Source organism: Pituophis catenifer, unplaced genomic scaffold (genome assembly GCF_029215685.1).
Source record: "Pituophis catenifer annectens isolate HBS135680 unplaced genomic scaffold, rPitCat1.0.hap2 SCAF_10, whole genome shotgun sequence".
In the NCBI taxonomy this organism is placed as follows: Eukaryota; Metazoa; Chordata; class Lepidosauria; order Squamata; family Colubridae; genus Pituophis; species Pituophis catenifer.
The window spans coordinates 12,941,805-12,956,413 of NW_027256890.1; the positions used below are offsets into that span (position 1 = coordinate 12,941,805).

Consider the following 14,609-nt stretch of genomic DNA (forward strand, 5'->3'; position numbering starts at 1 on the left):
TTCCTTCCTTCCCATGGAATACCTCCCTCCCTCGCTTGCTTGCTTTCTCACCATGGAATTCCATCCTTCCTTCCTTCCTTCCTTCCTTCCTTCCTTCCTTCCTTCCTTCCTTCCTTCCTTTCCTTCCTTCCTTCCTTCCTTCCTTCCTTCCTTCCTTCCTTCCCATGGAATCCCTCCCTCCCTTGCTTGCTCGCTTTCTCACCATGGAATTCCTTCCTTCCTTCCTTCCTTCCTTCCTTCCTTCCTTCCTTCCTTCCTTCCTTCCTTCCTTCCCATGGAATCCCTCCCTCCCTTGCTTGCTTGCTTTCTCACCATGGAATTCCTTCCTTCCTTCCTTCCTTCCTTCCTTCCTTCCTTCCTTCCTTCCTTCCTTCCTTCCTTCCTTCCTTCCTTCTTCTCCTCCTCCTCCTCCTCTTACACATTCCCTCACACCCACAGGCAGCCAGACAGACTCTGCACAGACACATATTTTGCCGTTCCAAAGCCGCCGCTTTGTTATTGCAAGGCAGGGCCTGGCCGAACGATGAGGAAGGAATCTGAAGAGGAGGCAATGGGAAGGAAATATGGATGACAGAGGAGGGCTGGGCTGGGATGAGCCTAAAGCAGGCCTGGAGGAATCAGTGTTTGTCCTGCTGCCAAGGAACCAGCTTCTTCTCCTGACTTCCCAAGCAATTGGCATGTTTCCTTGTCTGGACATGAAAAGGTCATCAAGTTGATGGCTCATTGCCCTGTGACAGAGCAGTTCTGGGGATTCCTAAAACTTGAAGAAGGGATCCAGAAATTTAAGCGGCTGACTTCAGTGGAGAGACTAATTCACTGATGATCTATGGAGATTCTCAGTCATCCAAGCCATGGTTGTCCCAAGGGGGCTTTTTCAAGAGGCAACGGGACTTTTAGTTTTTCCATGAAAACATCCCAGAAACTCCTTTGCAATGGATCCATCCATCGTTATCTATTATCTATCATTATATCCTGTCTGTCTGTCTGTCTGTCTGTCCTTCTGCCTGCCTGCCTATCATCTATTAACTATCATCTATCTATCATCTATTGTTTATTTATCATTATCTATCTATCTATCTATCTATCTATCTATCTATCTATCATCTATTTATCATGATCTCCATCTATTCATCAACCCATCATTAACTATCATCCATCATCTCTATTCTATCTATCTATCTATCTATCTATCTATCTATCTATCTATCTATCTATCAATCATCTATCTATCCTATCCTATCATCTATCATTTATTTATTTATTTATTTATTTATTTATTTATTTATTTATTTATTTTTCATATTTGTATACCGCCCTACTCCCGAAGGACTCAGGGCGGTGAACAGCCATAATAAATTTATCATATTTATCATCATCTCCATCCATCCATCAATCCATCATTATCTATCATCTCTATTATCCATCATATCTATCTATCTATCTATCTATCTATCTATCTATCTATCTATCTATCATCTATCAATCATCTATCTATCCTATCCTATCATCTATCATCTATTTTTCATCATCTCCATCCATCCATCAATCCATTATTATCTATCATCTCTATTATCCATCATATCTATCTAATCTATCTATCTATCATCTACAGTATATCTATCTGTAGTCTTCGTTTAACACTGCCTCATTTGCTTAATGACCAAGTTTTGGTTCCTAAGTGTGGTTACTAAACAAGGACTGCTTCTCTCTCTCTCTCTCACACATCTCTATGATCAATATATATTAATTTTAAAAGACAAGAGAGTTTTCTCAAAAAAAAAAGATAGTTTGACATTCAGATGCAAATTAAATATTTTTTCCCCCTTCACCGATGCCGCAATCGTCTTTCAATATCTACCCAAGACGCCTCCTTTCCTAATTTGCATTTGGGGGAGAATTTTGAAATTATTCATAATTTTCTTTATCGGTTTGACTGAAATGTCAGCTTAGTTGTTTTTCTTTGTTTTCTTTAACCTAAATGTTTTAACCTCAAGCTTTTCCATAATTCAGTAGAATTACGGCTCATTTTGAGACTTTCTCTTCTTCTGAAAAAAAAAAACATCGTGAAAAGAACAATTGCAAATTCTTACGTCAAACCTTCAACTCAAAACTTCCAAAAAAGCAAACTGAGAAAAAAGCAAGGGGAGCCTGGTGGCAAAATCTAAACGTAGCAAAAGCTGGTCTAGATGTGCTCGTTTGACAAGGCTGGCTGGGGAATTCTGGGTATTGAAGTCCACAAGTGTTAAAGTTGCTAAGTTTGGAGATGCATTGACTTCAGCTTCAGAATAACAGAGTTGGAAGGGACCTTGGAGGTCTTCTAGTCCAACCCCCTGCTCAGGCAGGAAACCTTATACTATTTCATACAAATAGTTGTCTAATCGCTTCTTAAAAACTTCCAGTGTTGGAGGATCCACAACTTCTGGTGGCAAGGAGTTCCACTGATTAATTGATCTCACTGTCAGGAAATTTCCTCCTTAGTTCTAGATTGCTTTTCTCCTTGATTAGTTTCCACCCATTGCTTCTTGACCTGCCTTCAGGTGCTTTGGAGAATAGGTGCTTCCAGAATTCCTGGTCAACAAGGCTGTTTTGGATAGGAAACTTGGGTGTTTGTTGATTCATTGATTCTATTTCTATCCCATCTTTTGTACAACTGTTCGTAGTGACTGATGTCCATAGCGCCATCTCTTTTACTGCACCCCCGGACAATCTGTTGAGATAGGTTGGACTAAGACCAAACCTCAGCTTTGGTGGCCAAGAGAAGAATGGAAATGGGATGTCCCAGTTTTGGGACATCGCCAGGATGTAAAAAAAAGATGTGGAGACTCTAGAAAGAGTGCAGAGAAGAGCAACCAAGATGATTAGGGGACTGGAGGCTACAACATAGGAAGAACGGTTGCAGGAACTGGGTGTGTCTAGTTTAATGAAAAGAAGGACTAGAGGAGACATGACAGCAGCGTTCCAATATCTCAGGGGCTGCCCCAAAGAAGAGGCAGTCAAGCTATTCTCCAAAGCACCTGAGGGTAGAGCAAGAAGCAATGGGTGGAAACTCATCAATGAGAGAAGCAATTTAGGAGAAATTTCCTGACAGTTAGAACGATTAATCAATGGAACAACTTGCCCCCAGAACTTGTAAATGCTCCAACACTGGAAGTTTTTAAGAAGATGGTAGATAACCATTTGTCTGAAGTGGTGTAGGGTTTCCTGCCAAAGCAGGGGGTTGGACTAGAAGACCTCCAAGGTCCCTTCCAACTTTGTTATTCTATTCTATTCTATTCTATTCTATTCTATTCTATTCTATTCTATTCTATTCTATTCTATTCTACCCTACCCTACCCTACCCTACCCTACCCTACCCTACCCTACCCTACTCTATTCTATTCTATTCTATTCTATTCTATTCTATTCTATTCTATTCTATTCTATTCTATTCCATTTCATTCCATTCCATTCCATTCCACTTATTCTTCTCTTCTCTTCTCTTCTCTTCTCTTCTCTTCTCTTCTCTTCTCTTCTCTTCTCTTCTCTTCTCTTCTCTTCTCTTCTCTTCTCTTCTATTCCATTCCATTCCATTCCATTCCATTCCATTCCATTCCATTCCACTTATTCTTCTCTTCTCTTCTCTTCTCTTCTCTTCTCTTCTCTTCTCTTCTCTTCTCTTCTCTTCTCTTCTCTTCTCTTCTCTTCTCTTCTCTTCTCTTCTCTTCTATTCTATTCTATTCTATTCTATTTCCAGCTCCGAGTCCCAACACTTTCAATATCTAGATCATGTTTGAGTCTTGGGCTGAGAAGGAAGCTCAAAGGCCTGCAGGTTACATCCGGGATTGAAGGGGGGGGACCAGATCCTAGGCCTTGTCTTTCCTAATCCAGCAGTTTATATAATTGAGCCAGACCATGTAAACTGAAGACGCCATCCTTTTCCACCAGGGAAAGAAAGCAGAAATTCAGTTAAATGGTACAAAGGTCAACATAGATTTCAAACAGGAACGATATAGGAAATCCTTGACTTACCAGCACAGCTGGGACCACAACTAAGCGAGATGTTTGTCAAGTGGCCAAATGTATGATCGTTTTTGCCACCGTTGTTCAGCACTTCAACGTGGTTATTAAGTTAATTAGGCCGTTGCTAAACGAATCTAAGGGAGGCAGTGGCTCAGTGACTAAGACGCTGAGCTTGTTGATCGAAAGGTCGGCAGTTCAGCGGTTCGAAATCCCTAGTGCCGTGTAACAAGGTGAGCTCCCGTGACTTGTCCCAGCTTCTGCCAACCTAGCAGTTCGAAAGCAGGTAAAAAAATGCAAGTAGAAAAATAGGAACCACCTTTGGTGGGAAGGGAACAGCGTTTCCGTGCGCCTTTGGCATTGAGTCCTGCCGGCCACATGACCACGGAGACGTCTTCGGACAGCGCTGGCTCTCCGGCTTTGAAAGGGAGATGAGCACTGCCTCCTAGAGTCGGGAACGACTGGCACATATGTGCGAGGGGAACCTTTAACTTTAAACGAATCTGGCTTACCTGATTGATTTTGCTTGTCGGAAGCTGGCTAGCAAGCTTATAAATGATAGTCACAGGACCTGGGGATGCTACAACCATTGTAAATACATCGATGTGGATTGCCAAGTGCCCAAATTTTGACTGTAGGGACTCTGTTGACAGTTTTACGGGCAAGGACCAGTTGTAAGCCACTTTTTCCGGCACCATCGTAACTTTGAGCAGTCAATAAAGGATTGGTTATAAGTCGAGGACTACCTGTGGTCGCGACGGCCAACCAAAATGAACACAAACCACATCCAGCGTGTTGCACACATGCTAGACTTGATTCGTCTGAGTTTTGCGGCCCTAAGTCTTTTAACTCGACTTATCAGGTGGGTTGTCTGAATGCAGCTTGAACGTTTTTTTAAGCCTGGAAACGTATTTGACAAGACAAAAGTGAAGAGAAACCCCTGGCTATGAATTGTCAAGAAAAGGGATCCGTTCCATTCTCTGTGTGTAAATATGGAACTGCTGACTAATGGCTCAGAAATATACCTAAAAGGGTGTGCCCCCTAATCTAATGTAGTTAAACATCTTTTGTAACTATCTATATTGCATCACATACAAACGGCACAAATTCTTGAGAGAGAGAGAAAGAAAGAGAAAGAGAGGGAGAGAAAGAGAGAGGGAAAGAGAGAGAGACACAGAGAGAGAGATAGAAAGGGAGAGAGAGAGAGAAAGAGAAAGAGAGGGAGAGAAAGAGAGAGGGAAAGAGAGAGAGACACAAAGAGAGCGATAGAAAGGGGAGAGAGAGAGGGAGAGAGAGAGAGAAAGAGAAAGAGAGGGAGAGAGAGAGGGAAAGAGAGAGAGACACAGAGAGAGCGATAGAAAGGGAGAGAGAGAGGGAGAGAGAGAGAGAAAGAGAAAGAGAGGGAGAGAGAGAGGGAAAGAGAGAGAGACACAGAGAGAGCGATAGAAAGGGAGAGAGAGAGGGAGAGAGAGAGAGAAAGAGAAAGAGAGGGAGAGAGAGAGGGAAAGAGAGAGAGACACAGAGAGAGCGAGAGAAAGGGAGAGAGAGAGAGAGAGAAAAAAAGAGAAAGAGAGGGAGAGAAAGAGAGAGGGAAAGAGAGAGAGACACAGAGAGAGCGATAGAAAGGGAGAGAGAGAGAGAGAAAGAAAGAGAAAGAGAGGGAGAGAGAGAGGGAAAGAGAGAGAGAAACAGAGAGAGCGATAGAAAGGGAGAGAGAGAGAGGGAGAGAGAGAAAGAAAGACACACATATATATTATATATTATATTATAGCGTGTGGGACATGTGGTACGAATGGATGGGGAAAAGAAATAAAGAAGGAAATAGAGATTAAATACTAACTAATTAACAAAATCCATATGAATAGTATTATATTTAGTCTTAGAGATTTGAGCACTATTATCTTTAAGTGTTTTGAAATTAAATCTAGCTTTAAGAAACAATATCAAATAAAAGACAAGTAATAACGCATGTAGATGTATATATGTATATAATTGCACCAATGAACCGAAAATGTACCGAATGTATCACTATATGTTATAATAAAAATCAAATTAAAAAAAAAAAAAGAAAGACACACAGAGAGACAGAGAGAAAGAGAGAAAGAGGGAAAGAGAGAGAGAGACAGAGAAAGAGAGAAGTCAGGAAACAGGCTATTTCCAGCCTCCGAAGGGCCTCCAGGGGGGTGGGGAAGGCCGTTTTCGCCCTCCCCAGGCTCCTAGAAAGGCTCTGCAGCCTGGGGAGGGCGAAAAACGGGCCTTCCAGTCCCACCAGAAGTTGGCAAATGGGCCGTTTCCGGTCTCCGGGGGGGGGATGGGGAAGGCTGTTTTTGCCCTCCCCAGGCTCCAAGAAAGCATCTGGAGCTTGGGAAGGGCGAAAAACAGGTCTACTGGACCCAAAAGCGGGGGGAGCGAAGGGGTGTTGCGCGCACGCATGGGTGGGGGGAGGGGTTCACTGAATTATGGGTGTGGGCACATGTGGGCGTGACCCCCCCCCCCCCGCTTTTGGCACACGACGGCAAAAAGGTTAGCCATCACTGGCCTAAAACAATACAAATAATAATAATAAAAACCATGCGAAGCCAGCAGGGGGCGATCTGTCACCCTTTATTTTTTTTCCGTCTCGGGTTGTGAAATGATTGTTGAAGTTTGTGTCTTCTGTGTGTGTGTGTGTGTTTGTCTGTGTGTGTGTGGGGGGGGGGGGAAAGAATTCTTTTTCCTATGCTGAGTCATCTGTGATGTAAGCATGAAGCTGGGTTTCTCGACTGGAGAGTGGTGTGCTTTTGAGTATTTTAAAAAATGCAAAGGGTGTGTGTGTGTGTGTGTGTGTGTGTGTGTGTGGAGAAAAATCCCCCCCCTCCAAGTAATTAATGATCTCAGCTTCCCTCCCATGTCTCATTCGGTATATAACCAGTCACACTCTTCCTTTCTAGGCATCACTTTTATGAATGAACTCTTCTGCGAGCTCCTGTTCCTCTTACGTCACTCTAGGATGCAACTTTCAATGAGAGTCCTCGTGGCAGGTAAAAAAAAAATCATAATGATGAATCCGAATCTTTTCCCAAGTTTTGACTTGGTTTTTTTTTAGATTGCCATTGATCTTTGTCAATGTATGCAGCTGGAATTAACCGATTTCCAACTTTCCCCTTTCTCTTTATCTCCGGATGAGGATCACAAGCCTGGTTTTGCTAAATGTGGGCATTTCAGGCAAAGGTGTTTTTTTAAATATATATTTTCTTTTTTTTTTTTTGGTCTATTCCTGATTGGCTGGAAAATACCTGGTTCACCGTTCAAAGAGATGCTTTTCTTAACCAAGTGTTGCTTTTCAAAGAAAACTGGGAGGCGGGGTGGGAAGTAAGGATGCGGTGAGGACCGGTTTGATGTAAAGGCATCAGGTTAGAAACAGAAAGGTTGTGAGTTCAAGTCTTAGCTTTAGGGAGAAAGCCAGTTGGGTGGCCTTGGGACAGGCCTTTGTCCCCTCGACCCCAGGACGCATTGACGGGATGTGACTTCAAGGATGCAAATACAGAAGAACTGCTTGCTACTAAGAGCTGTCAACCAGTGGGATATGTTCCTTCACTTTCACTGGAAGCTGTTGACAGAGCTGGATCGTCATCCAGTGCAAGGGGTCGGACTTGATGATCTCTTAATTCCCTTCCAACTCTGTCACCTTCATTTATTTATTAATTAGATCGATACGCTTTGCCGGTTTTGCTATCCACGGTGCTATGAAAGAAAAGGCCCAAAGAGAAAAATATCTGCTGTGAACTCCGCATTAGGCATCAGGAAGGGCATCCGGCTAGTAAACGCTCAGCTCCCGATTCTACCACGAATTAAGGGATTACCGGGTTGTTGTTGTTGTTTTTTTTTTAAAAAGGGAGTTTTAGATGCCATGAAAGAAATCCACATTAATTGAACGAGCATACTTTGGTATCTATTTTTTTTTTTTTTTACAGGACAGGTCTATGCGCTTTAGGCAATGTCGGCTAGTTTTTCTGAACCAGAAAGCTCAACCGTCAAAATCCGAACGGTGGCCATGCTTTCAAGCAGACTGAGGGTTCAGGAAGGGCTCTCTCCCCCCACCACCACCCAGCTCGATTTTGCCTTAAAACCCAAACTAAACAGCCAGCCCTATCGGCTTTGCATTCCCCTTCCTGTATTTGCAGCCTTAACAAAACAACCACATTGCGCTGTGTGATGTAACATTCGCTGGATTGCAGTTTCCAGCTTGTGGGTTTCATCACCACGCAACCTTTCTCCCCGTCTTTTTTTTTTCCTGCCGCCCCCCCCCCCTCTCTAGATCACAACTTTGAGTGTCAGAATTCCCTGGGTCTTGTGCAATTATTTTTCTCCAAAGAGGTGCGCCGTTTTTTGACGTAGACATGCCCAGGCTGAAGATTCTGCTAGATTTCCTGTTATTATTTTGTTTTGTTTTGTTTTGTTTTTTTAAATAAATTCCTTGCTGGGGCCTCTTTCCTTTTCTCTTTCGTCCTCCAGAAATCTTGCTTTTTTTTTCCTTTTTTTAAATTTCTTTTTTTATTTATTTCTTTACAACAAGATATTTATTCACACACAGATCGTGACGGGAGCTATAGTCTATAAATCTTTCGCCTTTTACTTTTTTCTTTTTTGGACACCTCCTCCTCCTTCTGGATTTCTTCCATCTCTGTTTTGCTTCATCATCATTCTGGGTCGCTGCTGGAGGTTAGAGTGGTGCTAAGCGTCAGTTAGGAAGCGGTGGGGGGGGTCTTCCCAGGGCAAATCCCCTCTTGGATTTTGTTGTTGTTAGTCTGTCGAATCGATTGGGTGCATTGAAATCAGCGATGTGATGCTTAGAGCCGTCTCGGCTGTTTGGACCCAAAATTTGAACGGCAGGTCTGAGTCGAATGGCATGCCTCCAGAAGTTGCTGGTTGCTCCATCCCTGGAGGCTTTTAAGGAGAGACAGGATCGCTATTTGTCTGTAATGGTATAGAGTAGGTGTCTCCTGCTGGAACAGGGAGAGAGGGGGGCTGGACAAAGCGCCTTCCAATTCCGTTCGTCTATCATTGGAATCAAAACAAAGGTTTTGATTCTAATAACTTCTGTTCTTCTATATTCTATGTTTGAGCCAAATTGAGGGACTGGTACAGAGAAGAAGGGATTGATGTCTTCTCCAAAGCACCAGAGGGCAGACGAGAAGTAACGGGTGGAAGCTTGTCAGAGGGAAATCCCATCTGGAATTAAGGAGAAATTTCCTGACAGTGAGAACAATTCATCAGTTAACTGTTCATCAGTTAGAATAGAACAACAGAGTTGGAAGGGACCTTGGAGGTCTTCTAGTCCAACCCCCTGCTGAGGCAGGAAACCCTACACCACTTCAGACAAATGGTTATCCAACCTCTTCTTAAAAATCTTCCAGTGTTGGAGCATTCACAACTTCCGGTGGCAAGTTGTTCCACTGGTTAATTGTTCTCGCTGTCAGGAAATTCCTCCTTAGTTCTAAGTTGCTTCTCTCCTTGATGAGTTTCCATCTGTTGCTTCTTATCCTGCCTTCAGGTGCTTTGGAGAATGGCTTGACTCCCTCTTCTTTGGGGCAGCCCCTGAGCTATTGGAAGAGTGCTATCATGTCACTTCTAATCCTTCTTTGCATTAAATTAGATATACCCAGTTCCTGCCACCGTTCTTCGGATGTTTTAGCTTCCAGTCCCCTAAGTTAAGCAACAATTGATCAGGCTTGCCTCCAGAAGTTGTGATTGCTTCATCAGTGGAGGTTTTTAAGAAGAGATTGGGCAGAGAGGTATCTGAAATGATCTAGGACAGTGTTTCTCAACCTTGGAAGCTTGAAGATGGGTGGACTTCAGCTCCCAGAATTCCCCAGCCAAGGTTTATTCCAACTCTGTAATTCTGTATCTTGAATCAGATCATAGGATACCAAAACCAGCATATCCTTAATAGCAACGCTTTTTCATCTTAATTCAGTCCGGTTGCGTACTCGCAGAGTGGCTGATGCCGTAAATGCAAGTGGAATGGGAGTGAGGCTCAGGAACTGGGTAGAGCCAGTCCTTGATTTATGACTGTGTACTGAGCAACCTAGCAAAAGTTATGACCAAATCCGAAAAAGGGGACTTAAGACCTAAGTTCAAAATACCAACAGTCGCTTCCGTGGTCATGTGAACGGACATTGGGTATTTGGCAGTAGGACTGCATTTATGACGGGGTTTGCTCTACAACCGCGTTCACTTAACGACCGCGGTGTAAAAAAAAAAAGGGTGGAATTGAAAGGGTCAGTGTAACAACGCGGAAATTTTGAGTAGTTCGGAGAACCGGCAAATACCACCTCTTGGCTGGCCCCAGAGTGGGGTGGAAATGGAGATTTTGCAGTATCTTTCCCCCAGGAGTGGGGTGGGAATGGAGATTTTGCAGTATCCTTCCCCTGCCACGCCCACCAAGCCACGCCCACAGAACCGGTAGTAAAAAAAAATGTGGGTTTCACCACTGCGTTAGGGGTAATATTTCTCTTTCCTGAAAGTTTTACGAAGTATGTGAGTTAAGTAAACAAAAGGCAAAGGTGATTTTTCTTTTTTAAAAAAAAGGAAAAAGAATTGTAAACGGTGGCCAAAATCGGGACTGAAGGTGGGAAAACGAGAACGAAGTGAGATAAAGCTTCTGAGGTTCATCTGCCTTTTTTTTTTTTTCTTACTTAAATTCACCATCTCTGCTTTGTTTTCCCAACCAGGAGTTATCTCCGTGCTGCTGATCAACCACTGCAAATTCTCATCTGGAAAACCTCTGCACCAAAATGGCAACAATTCCATGTGTCACGACGTTCGGCCTTGCAAGCATCCTGTCTTTGATCAAGTCCGGTGCCTGGTGTCACATCTGAACATGTCAGCTCCAGCGTTATTTGATCATTACGTAAGTGATCCCTGTGGCTATCCGAAGTACAGGTAGACCTTGACTTACGACGGTCAGCGGAATGACCGTCGTAAATTTGTATGCCGTTTCGTCCACCGAAATGGAAGGATAGATACTTGGGAGTCCCACAATGGATGAATCACCGCAAAAGTCAATTATTTTTTTGTCAGGAGGCAACTGGACTTTTCTTGTTTCTTCTTTTGAAGACGTTTCGCTTCTCATCCAAGAAGCTTCTCCAGCTCTGATAGGATAGTGAGGAATGGAAGGATTTATACTCCTTGCAGACAGCTGGTCATTTGCAACCTTTTAGAGAGTCCTTGAGGCCACTTGGAGATTTTTTTTTCTGTGTCCTCAAGGTCACCAGAGTAGTGCAAATGACCCTGAGGACATAGGAGACCTTAACAACTGGCTAAAAAGAATGCAAATGACCAGCTGTTTGTCAGGAGTATGAATCCTTCCATTCCCCACCATCCGAAGAACCATTCAGAAGAACCGAAGAAGCTTCTTAAATGAGAAGCGAAACATCTTTGAAAAAAAAAACAAGAAAGTCCATGACCTGGACTTTTGGGACAACCATGACCTGAATGATGGAGAAACTCTGTAAACCAAAAGTTAATGGAGTTAGCACAGATGGGCTAAATTGACTGGCTTCGATGAAAGAAAAGAATACGATTAATTTTGTTTCTACAGTGGGACCTTGGTACCCATTGTTTGTTTGGTACTCAACCCGCAAGCTAGAACTTGTCTGGGTCGGGCTGCCTGGTGACTCAGTATAGTATTCCTCATGGGAAAAAATTCTTTGTTACTCATTATTTTTGGTACTCATCGCGCCTCCCGGAACCCATTAAGGATGAGTACCGAGGTATCATTGTACTTGGAGACCGCTTCTGAACTTTGTGCTGGAGGTGAAAAAAAAATGAATGTTTGGTTTTGGGTTTCGCTGATCGGATAGGTTAGTTGTTTTAGAAACGGCTAGGAATTATTATAAGAAATTATTATTAAGAAATTAATAAAAATTATTTTTTAAAAAAAAAAAACAAGAAATTTCCTGACAGTTAGAACAATGAATCAGTGGAACAACTTGCCTGCAGAAGTTGTGAATGCTCCAACATTTCAGACAAGTGGTTATCTAACATCTTCTTAAAAACTTCCAGTGTTGGAGCATTCACAACTTCTGGAGGCACGTTGTTCCACTGGTTAATTGTTCTAACTGTCAGGTAAGTTCTCTTTAGTTCTAGGTTGCTTCTCTCCTTGATTAGTTTCCACCCATTGTTTCTTGTCCTGCTTGGGGCAAGCAGGACAAGGCCTTGGGGCAGGTGCTTTGGAGAATAGCTTGACTCCCTCTTCTTTGGGGCAGCCCCTGAGATATTGGAAGACTGCTATCATGTCTCCCCTAGTCCTTGTTTTCATCAGACTAGACATACCCAGTTCTTGCAACCGTTCTTCATATGTTTTAGCCTCCAGTCCCCTAATCATCTTGGTTGCTCTTCTCTGCACTCTTTCCAGAGTCTCCACATCTTTTTTACATCGTGGCAACCAAAACTGGATGCCATATTCCAAGTGTGGCCTTATTACCAAGGCCTTATAAAGTGGTATTAACACTTCACGTGATCTTGATTCTATCCCTCTGTTGATGCAGCCTAGAACTGTGTTGGCTTTTTTGGCAGCTGCTGCACACGGCTGGCTCCTATTTAAATGGTTGTCCGTTTAAGTGGAAGGCTCTTTTGCTTCGTCTTCTAAAATGAATGGTTATTGTTGTTTTTACGCCTCCTAAATTTGGTTCTCTTCTTTATCCGAAACAGCTCAGAACCCAAGGCTACCCTTTCACCGAGAAGAAGAAGTTGGATGAGTTTTGTGAGCCTGACCAGGAGTTTCCTCCTTTCGTCAGCTCACTGAGTGACAAGGAGAGGGTGATCAACCTCTACAAGATCTTTGTCTTCTTCAATGCCTCCTTGGACAATATCACCAAAGACCAAGAAAGCCTCGACAACAACGTTGAGTCCAAAGAAGACTTGCTACGGCGGCTCAGAAATACCACCAACAATACCGCGGGCCTCCTCTCCAATCTCACCTGCCTGCTCTGCTCCAAGTACAAAGTCAACCACGTGGACGTGTCTTATGGCAATCATTCCAGCACCGACAGCTTTGAGAAAAAACAGAAAGGTTGCCAGATACTCCGGAAATACACAAAAGTCATCAGCCACGCTGCGCAAGCTTTGGGACATTGTCGTCACAAGCAGACGTGATGCTAAGATGCCCATCCTGGCCTGGTCCTCCTTCTCCTCCTCTTCCTCTCCTCCTCTTTCTTCCTCTTCTTCTTCTTCTTCTTCTTCTTCTTCTTCTTCTTCTTCTTCTTCTTCTTCTTCTTCTTCTTCTTCTTCTTCTTCTTCTTCTTCTTCTTCTTCTTCTTCTTCCTCTTGTTCTCCTCCTCCTCCTCCTCTTCCTCTTCCTCCTCCTCCTCCTCCTCTCTCCTAACATCTCCTATCTCCTTCTCTTTCTTCTGGACCTCCCTTCCCATCTCCTCTTTTCATACAGAGAGGAAGAAATCTTGCTGGATACGGAGAGTTTCTAGGCCACTAGCTTGTCTTGAAATATTTTTTTCCACCCAGTTTTGAGGTGGAAATACCAGAGTATTTATTCGCGTCTCAGGGTTGTGTTACACACAAAAAAGTCAACCTCTCTGTCTGCTTTCCTATTTTTTTTTATTCCTTTTAAAAGAGCCAGAGAGTCCAGCACCTTAACAAATATTTAAAGGACAATGAAAGTCAAGAAGATTTACTTAATATAAATGTAAACAATGAATGGGATGAAAGGATGGGAATTAACATTTTTCTGCTAACCGCAGGAATAATTTCGTAGCCCTTTTTTGCAGGGCTAAAAACCTTCCCCAAGCCTCAGGCATTTTTTGAAATTTGAGTATTCCTTTTTTTGAGTCGATGTCTAGTTTAATTTAATAATAGTTTAATAATAGTTTATTGGATGTATTTTTATGATAATATCTAATGTTATTATTTTATTGTGCTGTATTGGAGATATTGGTGTGTTTGTGTGTCCATACGAGCACATAAACACACAACAACAGGTATCGTTTACGGCTGGCTAGTATGAAAAACTAGTCCTTTAGCTGCCAGAATCTGTCCCTTTAAAAAGTTGGGTGACACAAAGTGCTTGAACTATTTGGGGTTCAAAATCCTTCCTGAGGGTCAGATTGCTAAATTTATATTGGTTTCCAACCGACTTAAGCGCCTCCTTTGTTCTCTCTTTCCCAACCACACAATCTTGTATGATAAATAACAGTGCCAATCTACCTCACAGGACTGTTGTGGAAACGATCTAAAATGCTTTGAATGTTCCACTATTATTTATTATCTCTCTTAAAAAAAAAAAAAAAAAGCAATATTCCAAGATTTCTCTCCAGTTCGAAGAGGGTTTTGTCTTTCAGTATTTTGCCACTTTGCTTTTTCTGCAAATTTTTATGTAAAGAATTTTGTTTTAAACGATGCCTAAACGTGCACTAAAATTGAGAGAGAGAGAGAGAGATGGAGAGAAAAGGTGCAATAATTCCGAATGTTGAGGAATAGAATAATCCCAGCTGACCCTAATTCTAATCCTAGCCCCGATGCAAAAGGGAAACTTAAAAAAAATGTATGCAGAACAAAACTGTAATGGAAAAAATGTATTTTTTTTCCCAAGCAAACTGGTGGATGCCGAACGAAATGAA

General features: G+C 42.6%; 1 protein-coding gene across 1 annotated transcript; it reads left to right on the top strand.

Annotated features, from left to right (window-relative positions):
- The first annotated feature begins 6,985 nt into the window (after positions 1 to 6,985).
- On the top strand, positions 6,986 to 13,134 carry LIF (LIF interleukin 6 family cytokine). Its single transcript, XM_070951650.1, has 3 exons — positions 6,986 to 7,016; positions 10,710 to 10,888; positions 12,691 to 13,134. Exons 1-3 carry the CDS (start codon positions 6,986 to 6,988, stop codon positions 13,132 to 13,134), a joined length of 654 nt encoding a protein of 217 aa, XP_070807751.1.
- The last annotated feature ends 1,475 nt before the right edge of the window (positions 13,135 to 14,609 follow it).

Coding starts and splice junctions, on each gene's coding strand:
- LIF (XM_070951650.1), top strand. CDS start 6,986: ATGCAACTTTCAATGAGAGTCCTCGTGGCAG. Junction 7,017..10,709: donor AATGAGAGTCCTCGTGGCAG/GTAAAAAAAAAA, acceptor TTTCCCAACCAG/GAGTTATCTCCGTGCTGCTG. Junction 10,889..12,690: donor CAGCGTTATTTGATCATTAC/GTAAGTGATCCC, acceptor TATCCGAAACAG/CTCAGAACCCAAGGCTACCC.